Source organism: Emys orbicularis, chromosome 4 (assembly GCF_028017835.1).
Source record: "Emys orbicularis isolate rEmyOrb1 chromosome 4, rEmyOrb1.hap1, whole genome shotgun sequence".
NCBI lineage: Eukaryota > Metazoa > Chordata > Testudines > Emydidae > Emys > Emys orbicularis.
This window is the reverse complement of record NC_088686.1, coordinates 106,268,583-106,287,219: the sequence shown is the minus strand read 5'-3', so window position 1 is coordinate 106,287,219 and position 18,637 is coordinate 106,268,583. Positions and strand designations below refer to the sequence as shown.

The 18,637-nt window shown below is 41.0% G+C and overlaps 1 protein-coding gene across 1 annotated transcript in view; it reads left to right on the top strand.

Moving 5' to 3' along the window:
• The window catches only part of PLEKHA7 (pleckstrin homology domain containing A7), a 291,060-nt gene that overhangs the window by 159,369 nt on the left and 113,054 nt on the right, over window positions 1-18,637 (top strand). The window contains exon 4 of the mRNA XM_065403332.1: window positions 17,171-17,254. Within this exon, the coding sequence (XP_065259404.1) occupies window positions 17,171-17,254 (84 nt within the window). The remainder of the gene's footprint in view (window positions 1-17,170; window positions 17,255-18,637) is intronic.

The window sequence follows — 18,637 nt, the reverse complement described above, 5'->3', positions numbered from 1 at the left end:
ATCCCTAAATGGCCACCTCAAGGATTGAACTCACAACCCTGGGTTTAACAGGCCAATTCTCAAGCCACTGAGCTATCCCTCCCCTGGGAAAGGGAATTGTAGGGATGGGATTTTCTACCTATGCCCACAGGCAAGTTGAAAGGCTAGAAGGTGCTTCTTTGCAGACTCCTGGGGGATTTTTGAGCCATTGTATAAAAGTGTGGGCAGTCCCTGCATGTCCCCTTGTGGCCCAGGGTGGCTTTGGAGGTATGCCCCACCTTTATTTCCCTTGAATGGGCAGCAGTAGCTAAGTTTTAAGAGCCCAGGTAAGAAGAAGCCAATACAAATCAACAAAAATAGTATGTCCTGTTTTTAATAAGGCTTCAGGACAGGAGCAATTACATAAACAGTTCATAAGATTCTCCCTCTGGAGTCTAGTTCAGAGCTCCCAGGCTTCAGGTCCATAACATCAGCTCTGTGAGTCTAATTTAGGCTGGTCTCCTGGAGCCTAAGAGAAACTACCACACACTGCAGTCTGCATGGCTTCTGCTCTCCTCTCTCTTGCTAGCTTCCTCTTCTATTTATATAGTTCAGCCCTAAGGTGGGGCAGGGCCTCCTTGATTATATCCCAGGCTGTATCAGCTGTAGGCTCCAGTTTATCCCTTAAAGGGGTCGTATGCTCCTTCACACACCTAGATGGGTGTAATCATCTTGCCAATAGGCATCTACATTGGTCTTCCTCAAACTGTCTTTGGGGCCAGTTTGACACCAGATTAGTATCCTTTCAGTGACACACAGGGAATGCGGACACCCCTTATGTGACTGCTCTGGCTATGCCATGATCTTCTTTAGAGCCTTAACCTTGAACCTTGTACCAGCTCTCTGCACTCAGGTGAATTTCACTTGGTGTGTGTGCAGTATATGTATTGTATCAAGAGATCGCACTTGAGAACACACAAGGACTACAGAAGAGATTATTTAATAACTTAGATTTATCTTTTATCGGGTTTGTCCATACCCCTAGAAATTAAAAGGCATAAACAAACATGAACATAATGTAAACTATTGATATGAATTATTGATCCTATCATGAAGAGATTGTTCTGAAGCTGTGTAATCATGGTAATTTTTTTGAGAAAATGTGGTTGTTTCTATCAGCTCCAAATGAGCTTATTTGGTGAAAAAATCCATCTGTTAATATGTCACTAAATATGGATTCCTGAGTTGAGTAAAAGAATGAATTCTTCATAATCATCTCCAATAAATAAAAATAGTGTACCCCACTTGAACTACTCACTCACATCTTGTAGAATGAAGCAAGGAAAGGTTATATCGTTTAGATTTGTTGCTCAGTATATTGTAGTACTTTCATGAGATTCATGTTCTAATTTTTAAAAATAGGTTATTTTCTCTATTTGTATAAATGAGCTATGGTAATTTTTTATATTTGATCATGTTTTAGTTTGTATAAGAAAATGTTCGAGAAAATACTTCAAGTTAATTCTGTTGCAGTGTTTGTGTGACATGTTCGGAAAGGTCTGAGGAAACCTGAATTTTTCTCTCTGGATGACCTGAGGCTGTGTAGAATTTCTCCACTTTTATACAACTAGATTGTTAAACTTTAACCTACAAGGATAATTTCCCCTCTAAGTTATTCTCTGTACTAGTTTTGATTAAGGTCATTGGCAGTTTATGTAACCATAAGGATAACTTTTTAGTTTGAATATTAAATGTAGTATTAAAGACGACATGTCTGGATTCCAAGGATCATAATTTAACTAGCCAGAATTTGGTGTAATATAGATAGAAAAGTGATTGTGTGGTTGTCTTGTGTTTCTAATTGATGAAATAACTGCATATCCACTTTAACTTCCCAGACATAGATTGGGGAACAAATGCTAGTAACAATAATAGGGCTCAGATGTTTCTAGACGTGCTAGCAGATGAATTCCTTCATCAAGTAGTAGCTGAACCGACGAGGGGGGATGCCATTTTAGATTTGGTGCTGGTGAGTAGTGAGGACCTCGTTGAGGAAATGGTTGTAGGGGACAACCTTGGCTCGAGTGACCATGAGCTAATTTGGTTTAAACTAAATGGAAGGGTTAACAGTAATAAAACTATGACTGTGACTAAGGTTTACGATTTCAAAAAGGCCAACTTTAATAAATTAAGGCAACTACTTAGGGAAGTGGATTGGGCTAACATACTTAGAGAGCTAAAGGCAGATGAGGCCTGGGATTATTTCAAGCTGAAGTTGCACGAGCTGTCCGAGGCCTGTATCCCGAGAAAGGGGAAACGGTCAGTAGGCAGGGGAATTAGACCCAGCTGGATGAGCGGGCGTCTCAAAGGGGCGATTAAGAAAAAACAGAAAGCGTACAAAGAATGGAAGAGAGGAGAGATCGGCAAAGAAACCTACCTTATTGAGGTCAGAGCATGTAGGGATGCGGTGAGAAAGGCCAAAAGCCGTGTAGAGTTGGACCTCGCGAGGGGAATTAAATCCAATAGTAAGAGGTTTTATAGCCATATAAATAGGAAGAAAACAAAGAAAGAGGAAGTGGGGCCACTGAAGCTTGCAGATGGAGTGGAGATTAAGGACAATCTAAGCATGGCACAATATCTAAATGAATATTTTGCATCGGTCTTTAATAAGGCTAATGAAGGGCTTAGGAATAGAGGGAGCGGGACAGAGGGGAATAAAGGAGGGGCAATTGACATTAAAGTATCAGAGGTGGAAGCCAAACTTGACCAGCTAAATGGGACTAAATCGGGTGGACCGGATGATCTTCATCCTAGAATATTGAAGGAGCTGGCGCGAGAAATTGCAAGCCCCTTGGCGATAATTTTTAATAAATCTGTAAACTCGGGGGTGGTACCGATGGACTGGAAAATAGCTAATGTGGTTCCTATTTTCAAGAAGGGGATAAAAAGTGACCCGGGTAACTACAGGCCTGTTAGTTTAACTTCTGTAGTATGCAAGGTCTTGGAAAAAATTTTGAAGGAAAAAGTGGCTAAGGACCTTGAGATGAATGGCAATTGGGACAAATTACAACATGGGTTTACGAAAGGAAGATCGTGCCAAACCAACTTGATCTCCTTTTTTGAGAAAGTAACAGACCTTCTAGATAAAGGAAATGCGGTGGATCTAATTTACCTAGATTTTAGTAAAGCGTTTGATACTGTGCCGCACGAGGAATTACTGGTTAAATTAGAAAAAATGGGGATCGATATGAAAATCCAGAGGTGGATAAAGAACTGGTTAAAGGGGAGACTGCAGCGGGTAGTACTGAAAGGGGAACTGTCGGGTTGGAGGGAGGTCACCAGTGGGGTTCCTCAAGGTTCGGTTTTGGGTCCGATTTTATTTAATCTATTCGTTACTGACCTCGGAACCGAATGTAGGAGTGGGCTGATAAAGTTTGCGGATGACACAAAGTTGGGAGGTATTGCCAATTCGGAGAAGGATCGGGATATTTTGCAGGGAGACTTGGATGACCTTGTAAATTGGAGTAACAATAATAGGATGAGATTTAATAGTGGGAAGTGTAAGGTGATGCATTTAGGGATGACTAACAAGAATTTTAGTTATAAGTTAGGGACGCATAGGTTGGAAGTGACGGAGGAGGAGAAGGACCTCGGAGTCCTGGTTGATCGCAGGATGACTATGAGTCGGCAATGTGACGTGGCTGTGAAAAAAGCTAATGCGATCTTGGGATGCGTTAGGCGAGGTATTTCTAGTAGGGACAGGGAGGTGCTGCTTCCGTTATACAAGGCGCTGGTGAGACCTCATTTGGAGTACTGTGTGCAGTTCTGGTCTCCTATGTTTAAAAAGGATGAACTCAAACTGGAACGGGTACAGAGAAGGGCCACTAGGATGATCCGAGGAATGGAAAACCTTTCCTATGAAAGGAGACTCGAGGAGCTCGGTTTGTTTAGCCTAACCAAAAGAAGGCTGAGGGGGGATATGATTGCTCTCTTTAAATATATCAAAGGGATTAATACCAAGGAGGGAGAGGAATTATTTCAGCTTAGTAGTAATGTGGATACGAGAACGAATGGATATAAACTGGCCGTGGGGAAGTTTAGGCTTGAAATTAGACGAAGGTTTCTAACCGTCAGAGGGGTAAAATTTTGGAACAGCCTTCCGAGGGAAACGGTGGGGGCGAAGGACCTCTCTGGCTTCAAGATTAGGCTTGATAAGTTTATGGAGGGAATGGTTTGATGGGATAATGTGATTTTAGTCAATTAGGCATTAACGTGCCATCGCAGGTAAAATGAGGGTCCGGCTGTAGAATCTTGCCTGTATGCTCGGGGTTCTGCTGATCGCCATATTTGGGGTCGGGAAGGAATTTTCCTCCAGGGTAGATTGGCAGAGGCCCTGGAGGTTTTTCGCCTTCCTCCGCAGCATAGGGCAGGGGTCGCAGGCTGGAAGATTCTGTTGTGGGTGGGTCAGCTTTTGTGGCCTGCATCATGCGGGAGGTCAGACTAGATGACCATATTGGTCCCTTCTGACCTTAAAGTCTATGAGTCTATGAGTCAGTATTAGGATGTAAATCAGACTCTCTCTATGTGCACTGTTGAGGTACATCTGGATAACCATAAGGGGGGCATTTGGGTAAATGACATACCTTTTAGTAATGTTTATCAGCTTCATATTTTAGATTGGCCCCATGGACATTATGATGCATTGTTTAAAAATCACAAAAAGCTTTCTATCAAGTAGGGATTAAAATGAATATATTATTTGATGATTTTAGATTCACCAATGTTTGACACAATACAAAAAAACCTTTGAAACATCGCTGCTTGAAGGAACAGAAGGCTGATTGAAAAGAAATTTTGCTTCCCTTTTCTGGCTCTCTTCGTGTCTTTATATGGTCCTGTTATAGGTGGTTTTAATTGTAACAAAATAAAATTAACACTGAATTTTTATGGAAGTGCACATGATTTGCAACAATGTTGTATAAACAGATTGTAGCTGACATGGAGCTTCTGTGTAATCTAAAAATATGGATAAATAATTATATGAATACTTTGCTAAGTCACACGCAGTAAGTTACTGTATAGCTATATTGGGTTATTACTTTCCTGTATGAATGCGTTAGCTTAAAACAATAGGGAGCTGTGAAAAACAAGGAAAAAGGCAAGACAAAGGCTCCCAGATAAGAGCATCCTGGCACAAACTTGAAAGACAATATGAAAAGCTGTTAAATTAAAGCCTTATTTTGTCAGTGCTGGGAGTATTTTGCCAGTGCTGGGAGTTTAGAGTTGAAAGGGACACTAGGTGGTTAAAAGGACTCTATGGAGAGAAAGAGGGAGTATGAAGGTGCAGTTCCTAGTGGCACAAACTGAGATGAAAGAGAGACAGGTCCTGCAAGAGGGTCTGAATGCAAATGGAGGCTTTCCCCAGCTTGCAGGGAATGGTAAATGCTAGGAAAAGACAGGCAATTGTACAGACTATTTTGAGATCTGTTTCTCTGAAATCTTTGGTTCTAAATAAAATACTTTGCTTTAAGACGACTTTCTGGTGGACACCACTGTCATGGCTCCTAGAGGGAAGAGAATTGTGGATATTTGAACTGAAGTCAGGCCTGCTCAGATAATCATGGTTAGCACCTGGGTACTATAGCCTGTGGTGGTGATCTGCTAAGCTCAGCCCTAAAAGGCCCAGTCCTCGACACTACACAGCCCAAGATCTTATCTGGAAGTGGGAGAACTGTATGATTCCACATTGAGAGGTGATGACACAAATCCTGAAACAGCCCTGCATCCTGAGTCCCACAAGCCCAAGTCAGCTGGCATGGGCCAGCCACGTGTACCTAGCTGCTGTGTAGACACTTTCTCCCACTTTCGGCTGGCACTGACTAGCCATGGGTGCCTTGTAGATGTGTAGACATACTCTTAAAGACCAGGAGGGGTCAGAGGTGCAGTTATCCCAGTAACTGTGACTCATATATTAAAGTAATTTTGGTACATCTTGGGTATTTCTTCATTGTAGGTTCTGGTACTGTCTGGAAGATGAAAACAAATAGTCTAGGAGTACTTGTGGCACCTTAGAGACTAACAAATTTATTTGAGCATAAGCTTTCGTGGGCTACAGCCCACTTCTTCGGATGCATATAGAATGGAACATATATTGAGGAGATATATATACACACATACAGAGAGCATGAAAAGGTGGGAGTTGTCTTATTGTCTTAATTGGCCTCTCAGAGTTGGTAAGACAACTCCCACCTTTTCATGCTCTCTGTATGTGTGTATATATATCTCCTCAATATATGTTCCATTCTATGCATCAGAAGAAGTGGGCTGTAGCCCACGAAAGCTTATGCTCAAATAAATTTGTTAGCCACAAGTACTTCTGTTCTTTTTGTGGATACAAACTAACACGGCTGCTACTCTGAAACAAATAGTCTGTATAGTTCAAAACTGTGAAGTTTTGGTTTCAATGGACAACCATTTGTAACAATTTTGCATAGATTTACCACTCCCATAGACAGATGTACCCTAGTATTAGTATCATTCTCACAAACAAAAGCTTGATATGTATCTATCAAAAATGACACAATCTATTTTATACTTTTGTATATTTTTATATGAAACTTTTAAATCAGTTTTTCTAAATACAGTAGAACTTCACCTCCGGAATGGAGGTTGTTTGTAACTCGGAAAAAAAATGTTATGGTGGTTCTTTCAAAAGTTTACAACTGAACATTGACTTAATACAGCTTTGAAACTTTACTATACAGAAGAAAAATCCCAATTTTTATCATCTTAATTTAAATGAAACAAGCACAGAAACAGTTTCCTTACCTTGTCAAATCTTTTTTTAATCTTTTCCTTTATTTTTTTTAGTAATTTACATTTAACATAGTACTGTATTTGCTCCCCCCGTCTCTGCTGCTGCCTGATTGTGTATTTCCGGTTCCAAATGAGGTGACTGGTCAGTTCGTAACTCTGGTGTTCGTAACAGTCAGCTCCCTTTCAGAATAAATGTAAATAGCAGCTGAGCTCCTTTATGGAATAAATAGCTAAAACAATAGGGGCCTTTGCCCAAAACAAACCCACGTGCAAGGCTGGAGTAGTAGTTGAATGGAGTCCAAGGAGTTTCCTAAGGGGCTAATAAAATGCAGGGGCAGGGGAGTGGCTGGATTTTGGAACTTTGTCTCTGTGGGTGTGAGACTGAAATACCTGAGAAAAAGTAGAGAGTCAAGGAGACAGCAGAACAAATACTGGGAGTGTGACCCTGGGGAAAAAGCCGAGAGAGCGGGCTTTTTGGGAAGAGTGCTGATTGTGAGAGGAAAAACTGTCTCCTGTTTGATTCATCCTGCGTTCAGGTAAACAGGACTTTGTACATTCTTAATAAATAAACAAGGCTGCATCAAAGAAATATGTGACCTCAATTTCTCCTCCTAATGGAAACAACCCGCTAGACCAGGGGTGGCCAACCTGTGGCTCCGGATCCGCATGCGGCTCTTCAGAGGTTAATATGCGGCTCCTTACCTAGGCACTGATTCCGGGGTTGGAGCTCTAGATGTTAACTTTCTCACTGCTCAACCCCCTGCTCTGCCCCAAGCCCTGCCCCCACTCCACCCCTTCTCCCAAGGCCCCTGCCCCTGAGCCTTGCATGCCCTCGCTCCTCCCCTCCTTCCCCCCATAGCCTCCTGCGAATGTGAAACAGCTGATTGCAATAGGAGGGAGGACTAGGCGCTGATTGGTGGGGGCTGCCAGCAGGCTGGAGGCACTGGGGGCTGGGGAGCAGATGGGGGGCATATTACACATATTACTGTGGCTCTTTGGCAATGTACATTGGTAAATTCTGGCTCCTTTTCAGGTTGGCCACCCCTGTGCTAGATCTTGAATTTTGGCTAACCAGTGAGGTTAAAAAAAAAAAAAAGTAACAGTATCAACAGTGGACTTATAAAGCAAGGTGTGTGTTACAGGAATGAGTTTAGTTCACATTATCTTATAGTGAAGCTCATTGATTTTTTTAAAATAGAATGCAAATGGCTTTAGATAGAATTAATTGCCATTTTGTTGGTATAGTTAATGCCCTGTTAAGTTTGAATAAAACTCGTAAACAGAAATGGGATAATTTTTTTTAAATGTGTTTTTGTGTGACTTGTGGGTGCCTTTCTTTTCCTGCATAATGTGGAGTGTCTACATTGCAGAACTTTGTTAGCTACATGACACACCATCTTCCAATTGTCCCGGGGGGGTGTGTGCTCAACCCTTGCTCAGCCCCAGGCCCCTTCCCCACTCCACTCTTTCCTCCGAGCTCCCACCCCTGCCCTGCCTCTTCCCATTCCCACCCCCATTCCACCCTTTTCCCCAAGGCCCCACCCCACCTCTTCCCGTCCCTGCTCCGCCCCGCCTCTTTTCACCCCTCCCCTGAGTGCACCCCATCCCTGCTCCTCCCCCTCTCTCCCAGCACCTCCTGCACGCTGGGAGGCGCTAGGAGGGAGGGGGAGGAGTTGATCGGCTGAGCCACCGGCAGGCGGGAGGCGCTGGAGAGAGAGGGGGAGCTTGGCTGCGGGTGGGTGCTAAGCACCCGCTAATTTTTTTCAGCATCTATGCTACATGATGTTCTGCCTCAAAACAGACAAACTAGCCAATTTGTACCGTTGCTCGTGGGAGAACTTGGTCAATAGAACAGCTGAGTATGATGGGAGTGGGAAAAGATTTCCCACCATCCCATCTAGCCCCCATTGCCACATAAAGGATAGCCCTAATGTTGCCTTCATTGCTGCATGGAAGAAAATCTGTCTCCTGTTTCTTTCTTTGGTTTTGAAGACTCTGAAGGGATATGAAAGTGTTTGTTCTGGGTCTTCGCATGTCAGAATGATGCCAATTCTTTGCCCTACTGAAAAGATTTAATGGAAAATAAATATTGACAATAAATATTGCCACTTTCTGTTTGGCATTGAAATTTTAAAAAGAGCTCTTACTGGAAAGGAGTAAGACACGAATGACTAATAGATCCTGTACTGCAATCTTACCATGAGATGTACAGTAAATGTAGATGGTATGAAGATGGGTTTTTTACATAAAAATACAATCTATTGGAAAATCAAGAGGGGTGTGGATGTGTATACATATACACACATGCTTATATAAAGGGATACTGCAAAGGACTGTCGGCTCAACAATTGAATCATGCTATACAATGTTTTTTCAAAGATGAAGTAAACTTAAAAAAAAAGCCTCCAAACCAAGGCCTGCAACACTGGGAGAAACTCAGCTTCCTGGATAGATGACCTGCAACCATCTAACTCATAGAATCATAGAATATCAGGGTTGGAAGCAGGGCCAGCTCTAGGTTTTTTGCTGCCCCAAGCAAAAAACAAAACAAAAAAACCCTCCAAGAGCACAACTGCCAAAGCCAAAAAATAAAAGAACAACCTGGAATGCCGCCTCTGGAATTGTGCCGCCCCAAGCACGTGCTTGGTTTGCTGAGCCTAGAGCCTGTCCTGGTTGGAAGGGACCTCAGGAGATCATCTACTCCAACCCCCTGCTCAAAGCAGGACCAATCCCCAACTAAATCATCCCAGCCAGGGCTTTGTCATGCCTGACCTTAAAAACCTCTAAGGAAGGAGATTCCACCACCTCCCTAGGTAACCCATTCCAGTGCTTCACCATCCTCCTAGTGAAAAACTCTTTCCTAATATCCAACCTAAACCTCCCCCACTGCAACTTGAGACCATTACTCCTTGTTCTGTCATCTGGTACCACTGAACAGTCTAGATTCCATCCTCTTTGGAACCTCCCTTCAGGTAGTTGAAAGCAGCTATCAAATCCCCCCTCATTCTTCTCTTCTGCAGACTAAACAATCCCAGTTCCCTCAGTCTCTCCTCATAAGTCATGTGCTCCAGCCCCCTAATCATTTTTGTTGCCCTCCGCTGGACTCTTTCCAATTTTTCCACATCCTCCTTGTAGTGTGGGGCCCAAAACTGGACACAGTTCTCCAGATGTGGCCTCAGCAATGTCGAATAGAGGGGAATGATCACGTCCCTCGATCTGCTGGCAATGCCCCTATTTATACAGCCCAAAATGCCGTTATCCTTCTTGGCAAGAAGGGCACACTGTTGACTCATATCCAGCTTCTCGTCCACTGTAACCCCTAGGTCCTTTTCTGCAGAACTGCTGCCTAGCCATTCGGTCCCTAGTCTGTAGCAGTGCATGGGATTCTTCCGTCCTAAGTGAAGGACTCTGCATTTGTCCTTGTTGAACCTCATCAGATTTCTTTTGGCCCAATCCTGTAATTTGTCTAGGTCCCTCTGTATCCTATCCCTACCCTCCAGCACATCTACCACTCCTCCCAGTTTAGTGTCATCTGCAAACTTGGTGAGGGTGCAGTCCACGCCATCCTCCAGATCATGGATGAAGATACTGAACAAAACCAGCCCCAGGACCGACCCTTGGGGCACTCCGCTTGATACCGGTTGCCAACTAGACATGGAGCCATTGATCACTACCCGTTGAGCCCAACGATCTAGCCAGCTTTCTATCCACCTTTATAGTCCATTCATCCAGCCCATACTACTTTAACTTGCCGGCAAGAATACTCTGTGCTTTCAATTTGTTTTTGATCCCCAGGTATGTCACCCTTCTACTCCGTCTACCTACTCTGTTCTTGTGAGCCTGCAGGATAGCAAAGTTGATATAAATCCTGCTTGTGGAGAAAAGATTTTGATTTGAAAAAGGCTTCAGAAGTAGAAGTTTCATTAGCTCAGGAACGCTTCAAAAGCTCAATTCATATGAGAGGAGCTGGGGTTTTTTTGCTTTCCAACTGATATAAAGAATGTGACAATTCTGAATCTGAATGTATTGAGAAATTATTACAAAAACTTAGATAGGAAACAAATAATGAAAGAGTTCTCCTCTTTTTGTACTTCTTTATTTATAATGATATTTTTAGTTGTTTTTCTCAAATAATAAAATTAGGAAATACATATTAGTAAGATGTATTTCTGTGCAAATAAAACTATTTACCTGTGATTTATCAGTGCCTGAGGTAACTTAATTATTTCCATTTTACAGATGGGAAAATAGAGGTGCACTGAAGCAAAGTGACATGCTTGAGATCACACAGATGAGTGCAGCCAAATCACTCAACCATCAGTACTGTGCGCTAATGACTGGATCACATTGCATGTTGAATTCAGTTCTGTGAAGTATAAATTGGAAATGCCTTCTCCTTATGATGCTGAAATTTATGGTCAACATAAAAAAAAATCATCCAGGAGAAAATATTTGAGGTTTTGTGAACTAATACTGAAGGAGAATATGCTAATTAAACTTTTTCAAAGCTGTTCTATTCAGTTTTCATAGTTGTCATATTAAATTGTTTCAGCTTTCTACTTTATGGCTTACAAATGAGAGAGTTGAATGCTGGAGGGTTTGTATTCATTCCTGTTCTCAGAACCTTATTAGTAGATTGTGAGATTTATCGTTATTTAGGCTTCATATAAACTGATGATAGTTTCAATCCCTACTGATGAATTTTTAAAGTACAGTATTATATAAGCACATAACTTTTTATTTTAGCCAATTAATCTTTTAAACTACAACTTCCAGAAGATTTAGGTTTTATAAAAGTTTTCTTCAATTTTTGAAGTAATTTTGCACTACATTATTTGCAGATAGTGTAATTGACCATTTTGTGGCAAATCTTTTCATTATTTTTATGAATTTTGTGCTGTATTGGTTGGTCATGATTGATCTCTTAAATTGTGCTTGGTATTGGATTTGGTTATTTGATTTGTTGAGACTAAACCACGTAGTCATGAGAGTTAGCAGAAGCCATTGTGGCTTATCTTCCTGTGTGAGAGAGAAGGGGGCTGGGCTTTGTGTGTTGTGAGCCAGACGGGGGGGAAAATAGATAAATGGTTGCCCCCTACTTGATTTATGCTTTTTGTTATGGTGAAGCTAGTTTACTGAATAGGTTTTTGTGTTACACAAAATGAATAGGTAAAAAATACTTTAATTTCACCCAGCCTACGTCTTTTCATGAGGGGTATTTCATAGGTGCACAATCTCTGGTATCAAAATATTATATTGATGTTCACTCTCATACAAGGTGCCAACACTATTCCTTCAGTTTTATATTGAGGGGAATACACATGGTTGTAGTGATTAATTAAGACAATATCTTGTGTGCGACAGCCACACTAATAGAATCTTTCTTAATCTACTTACCCACCTGGTTTTGTTGCTTGTTGGAGTGAGTTAGAGCCAGTGTATCAGTACATTTATAAGTGGGATCCTTGCGATGGCACAGAATAAATGTATGATCCTCTTTTAATTTGTAAATCACAGGAAATCAGTAACCTTTCAAGAGCTTTCAAAAATGGCATGATTAACTTGTTGCAGAATGGTGTACAAGAGTGGTATATTTTCAAAAGCTGGGAGGGAGGGTCTTTAGTATTTGAGAATAAAGTTCAAAACCAGCCTCAGATGGTTGCTGTTGTTTTTCTTAAATGTTTTTGTCTTAACTGGTTTTTAGATATGATACGACTTAGAAAGTTTGTGCATTTCTTAAATTGTCCAAGAATAAAAGTAGCAGGAGGGTTTCACTTCTATTGCATTTTTACTGTTTTCTTTGAATTCCAGTCAGAACAGGCTCTTTTACTTGGAACGTGCTTGAAAAATAGTACAGTAGCAAGTAGCAGAGGGGAATTTAGCAATCGGGTTGGAGAAGAATTAAATCACATGGAGAAAGATGGAGGGAGCAGCAGAGCCTGATGGCATTTTGCTGTCATGTATAGCTTGTTCTGACTTGCAGTCCTTGTATTCTATGGACCTGATGAGGCAAAAACAGCTACATTTATACCTTTTAGGCCCACAGAAACCACTATTTTTCTTGGCTATGTGCTATTGACCATGGTATGATGTCTGTTCTTGTATTCAGACCCTAAATATTTTTAGAGTAGTTTTGTAAAAAGTGCCACTTTGTCTTATTTGCCAGTGTAAAATTAATGTCTTAAACGTAGGTAATACAGTTCTTGAAATAGCTCAAATAGGTTGTGAAGAAACTTTGAAACTCAAAATGTCTATTGTAAGAGGAGAAAAGACTGTTATACCTCCTTTCCCTCTGTGGTAGTCTATTGCAAAATCATACTTCCCAAAACTCAACTAGTGTTGGTAATATATTTTACAAGAATGAGTCAGTCAGGCTGGGACAGAAGTTCATATTTGTATACACTCTCTACAGCTAAAATGCCCAAACAATACACATTTTAAAGTGTTGTTACTCACTCACTCACTCACACTATATGAAGTAGGTTCCAACCTTAGGGTTATTTTGGCTGTCATCCTCCTTGGTGCTGAAAGAGAATAAATCTGGTCTCAAGGTTAACTTAGATTTCTGAATGGTTCTGAATTAGTTCCAGTATATAGTTTTTCACTTCTAGGTCAAATCTACCCTGGATTTATAATGACTGAAAGTGAGTATGTGAAGGCTGTTTTGTTTGGGATTGTGAAATGTGTTGGTGGGTTCAGTACAGTTCCTAGTGAGAAAGTGATGACATCACAAAATCTGCCATCACAATTGGTATCTTTGTTGGCAGCCTTAGCAGAAGTGTCAAAGATTGAATAGGCATGAAGACCTGACCTAGAAGGAATACTTAAAGCATTTGAGGAGAGTGTTGAAACTGCTTGGACCATATGAAGAAAATAGAATTTGGCCACTGCTGCTGTGTTTGTTTGTTCAAATTTTAAAAATACATCTATAGATACCCACTCAGTACTTTGCGGGCATATCCCATAAATCACAAATTACGACATAATGAGACAAAAGATGACTGAAAAAAATATCCCCTTCAGCCCACACTTTCCTCAACAGCTTTAACAAAGCTGTAGGTTTCTCCCCTTATTGTACCCCTGGAAAATGTCAGTTGTGATGTTCATCTTTACAGACCTAGCAGTAGCATGGCATGCTAAAAAAAAGGTGGAGACTTTACAATATGAACAGCTTCTTCTCCTGACTCTCTCTTTGTCTAACTAGGAACCAAACCTTGAGAGCAGTTAGAGTAAGAATTGAGAACAGACTAAAAAGAACAGGAGTACTTGTGGCACCTTAGAGACTAACAAATTTATTTGAGCATAAGCTTTCGTGGGCTACAGCCCACTTCATCGGATGCATAGAATGGAACACACAGAAAGAAGATATTTATACATACAGAGAACATGAAAAGGTGGAAGTAGCCATGCCAACTGTAAGAGGCCAATCAATTGAGATGAGCTATCATCAGCAGGAGAAAAAAAACTTTTGAAGTGATAATCGAGATGACCCATAGAAGGTGTGAGGATAACTTTCACTATGGGTACCCGCATGGTCCCACAGTATGCCAACATTTTTATGGCTGACTTAGAACAACGCTTCCTTAGCTCTCGTCCCCTAACGCCCCTACTCTACTTGCGCTACATTGATGACATCTTCATCATCTGGACCCATGCAAAAGAAGCCCTTGAGGAATTCCAACATGATTTTAACAATTTCCATCCCACCATCAACCTCAGCCTAGACCAATCCACACAAGCGGTCCATTTCCTAGACACTACTCTGCTAATAAGCGATGGTCACATAAACACCACCCTATACCGGAAACCTACTGACCGCTATACTTACCTACATGCCTCCAGCTTCCATCCAGGACACACCACACGATCCATTGTCTATAGCCAAGCTCTAAGATACAACCACATTTGTGCCAATCTCTCAGACAAAGATAAACACCTACAAGATCTCTATCAAGCATTCTTAAAACTACAATACCCACCTGCTGAAGTGAAAAAACAGATTGACAGAGCCAAAAGAGGACAGGCCCAACAAAGAAAATAACAGAACGCCACTAGCCGTCACCTTCAGCCCCCCAACTAAAACCTCTCCAGCGCATCGTCAAAGATCTACAACCTATCCTGAAAGATGATCCCTCACTCTCACAGATCTTGGGAGACAGGCCAGTCCTCGCTTACAGACAGCCTCCCAACCTGAAGCAAATACTCACCAGCAACTGCACAACATACAACATAAACACTAACCCAGGAACCTATCCTTGCAACAAAGCCCGATGCCAACTCTGTCCACATATCTATTCAAGTGACACCATCATAGGACCTAATCACATCATCCACGCCATCAGGGGCTCGTTCACCTGCACATCTACCAACATGATATATGCCATCATGTGCCAGCAATGCCCCTCTGCCATATACATTGGCCAAACCAGACAATCTCTACACAAAAGAATAAATGGACACAAATCTGACATCAGGAATCATAACATTCAAAAACCAGTGGGAGAACACTTCAACCGCTCTAACCACTCAGTGACAGACTTGAAGGTGGCAATTTTGCAACAAAAAAACTTCAAAAACAGACTCCAAAGAGCGACTGCTGAACTTGAATTAATATGCAAATTAGATACAATTAACTTAGGTTTAAACAGAGACTGGGAATGGTTGGGTCATTACACTATTTGAATCTATTTCCCCATGTTAAGTTCTCCTCACACCTTCTATGGGTCATCTCGATTATCACTTCAAAAGTTTTTTTTTCTCCTGCTGATGATAGCTCATCTCAATTGATTGGCCTCTTACAGTTGGCATGGCTACTTCCACCTTTTCATGTTCTCTGTATGTATAAATATCTTCTTTCTGTGTGTTCCATTCTATGCATCCGATGAAGTGGGCTGTAGCCCACGAAAGCTTATGCTCAAATAAATTTGTTAGTCTCTAAGGTGCCACAAGTACTCCTGTTATTTTTGGGGATACAGACTAACCCAGCTGCTACTCTGAAACCTGAGAACAGACTGTCACTCTTGAATACTCACTAGTTCAGGTTTCTCCTGTTATTCTTGTATTTATATTTCAACATTATAAATGTTTTGTTGTTTTATTTTCAAGCTGTCACTTTGTATGGAAGGCCTGCTGTTGTCTTTATGGAAATTAGGAAGCTTTTTTGTTGTGCAGATTTGATAGATACCTTCTAGCTTGCCTAAATTCCATTTCTATCTATTTTGGGGGCATCCTGGGATACCAGACAACTGGGTGCCTCAAACCCTAGAATACCGGATGGCTAGGTATCATGGGAGAAGAAAATCAAATTCCTTTTTTTTTTTTAAAAGAAAAGTTGCAAAGACATCTGGTATGCATTTTTGGCTCATACAGATATTAATCATTTAATAGGTTTACATTTTCATATTTTTGCATTACTGAATTTGATTCCTATATAAAATTATTTTATATTAATGCTTTATGTTTGGTTGGATTTATGTGGCATTTTGAATGCTGTGCAGTTAAATACCATTAAATAAAAATATGAAAAATTCAAAGTTTAAGTAACTGTCCTTTGGTTTATATCTATTAAAAATTAGATTAACAGATTTTACAAATGAATTTCTTTGGAACACTGAGGCTACCTAAAGACATTGCAGCTGACCCTTACTGTTCCTTTGAAACAATAACATTGAAAATTTGTTTTCAGTTTTTCTTGATGACTTAACATATTTTTTGTGCTGTAGACTTGAACTCTGCATAAGGCTTCAGAAAATGTTTGCTACGTATAAAACTTTATTAGAGCATGTACATTGCATGACATAATCCAAACTGAGATGGTGACTGAAATTAGATAACTTTTTCTACGCCAATTTGCCTTTAATATTCTTGTAGTAAGCAAACTGTAAAATACGAATTTCCATTACATAACAACAACAATAAAAAGCTTATGGCAAATTGTGCTGCACCTCCCACAAGAGTTTCACTAAATGAACTTATTAAAAATTCAAAAGTCCCTAGTAGGTTTCTAAATTATTGACTCTATGGCCATATCATATTCTGAGAGCTTCACAGAATTTAGTAAATCGGATTATGCCCTTTCTATGTTAGTGTTAAATAATTTGGTACTATTAAAATTTAAGTTGTCATAAACAGTGTCTCTCTTTTGCTGAGCATTGCAATCTGAGCGCTTCAAAATATGAGCTTGGTTAACATTTAGTGCAGTGGGCCACTTGCAGATCCACAAGCCTGTGAGAGAGTAATTGAAAACATTTGTCCTAAAATACATGACAGAAATATGATTCATCTTTGCGTAGCAACAATAAACTATCAGTAGAAATAAATAATTCTGTTTTTAAAAAAAAAAACTAATTTTCTACTAAGCTTAGCACTTAAATCACATTTTTTTTTCTCCTTTCAGCCATAACCAGCAGACCACGACATTTAGACATCCTGTGACAGGACATATTTCTCCAGAAAACATTGAATTTATTTTACAAGAAGAGTAAGTAGTTTTTGACGCATTCTGAGACCTTTAAAAGTAACTTCTTACATACTGTATTATCATAATTACTTGAACATTTCTCATTATGTAGAAGTGATATTACACAGATACAGAGGATGCACTTAAAAACATTCTTGTTTTTCTTCCAGTGTTGGTCCCTGTGTGTTTTCCACAGGTGGGTATGCATGCGTGCCATGCGTCCGAGTCCAGAGATTCTTAGTAAGCAGTGTCTGTGGACCCCCCCCCCCCCACGCAATTGCCCTCCTGGTTCTCCGGACCAAGGGCCTAAGATGCAGTGCAGGCTGACGCCTCTCTAGTTCCTTCTGACTGCCACATGCTGTGAGTCAGAATCTTCTATGTTGGCAGATTTCTCTAGCTTCTTTCTTATCAGCTTGTAAATATATATTGTGAATAGCTTTAATATTTAGCATAGTTAAAGTTTTAGTATAGCATAGATAGCTTAATTTATCCCTTTTCAGGGAGTCCCTCTTTGCGGACTGGGACTATGCCTAGAATCCTGGGGTTCAAGAATTGTTATTTTGCCCTCACTCCTCTCCATGGGGGACAAACAGTAATGCTGCCTCTACTGTCTGGGTGAAATACATATCTCGGCACAGTGCAGTATATGCCTCTCATTTCCCCTGTGACGCTCATGAGCTTCAGTTGAGGAAACACCTTATGGAGGAGGCTATGAGACCTCACTCTGATCTTGGCCAAGGAAGATCCCCTTTTTACATCATCCTCAACTGATAAGGAGCACCCCTCCAAGTATGAGTTTTGGAGCGGAGCCTGGAGCTTCTGAGTCCAAGGAATCATCATCCAGGGCTTCACCCAAGAGTAAGGAGAGATCCTATCCAGGTCTGCTCCTAAAAGAAGAGACCCCTCTCCAACTCCATCCAGGTTGAGAGAGCCTTTGTGCATGGATCGTAAGGGTTCAGGACTGCTTAAGATTCCTGGGCAGGATGATAAAGCACATAAGAGTCAAAATCAATGAATCCTTTCTCCTAAACATAAAGACCAACACCCACCAGCTAAATCTAAGAGTGGTAGACATGACTCTTTGGCAGTACTGGCCTGCCCTTCTAAGGACTGACTGTCTATCCTCAACGTTTTGGGACATATTGGAATCATCCGTCCCAATGGCCAGAATGCACCAAACACCAGGCCATGCAGACACTTATGTCTCGCAAGAGAATATCTTCCTCCTTTATCCTCAGTCTCCTCTTCTTTCGGGCCTGGTTCTCCTGAGACATTGCTACATGGAAACTACTTTGACAACATGGGAACCCTTAGGTAGGAATGTTCACCCTCTGGCACCGATGGCCACATTGGTATAACGAGAGCAAGTCTCCTACTGGGATGAGTGAGACACTCCAGCTAATC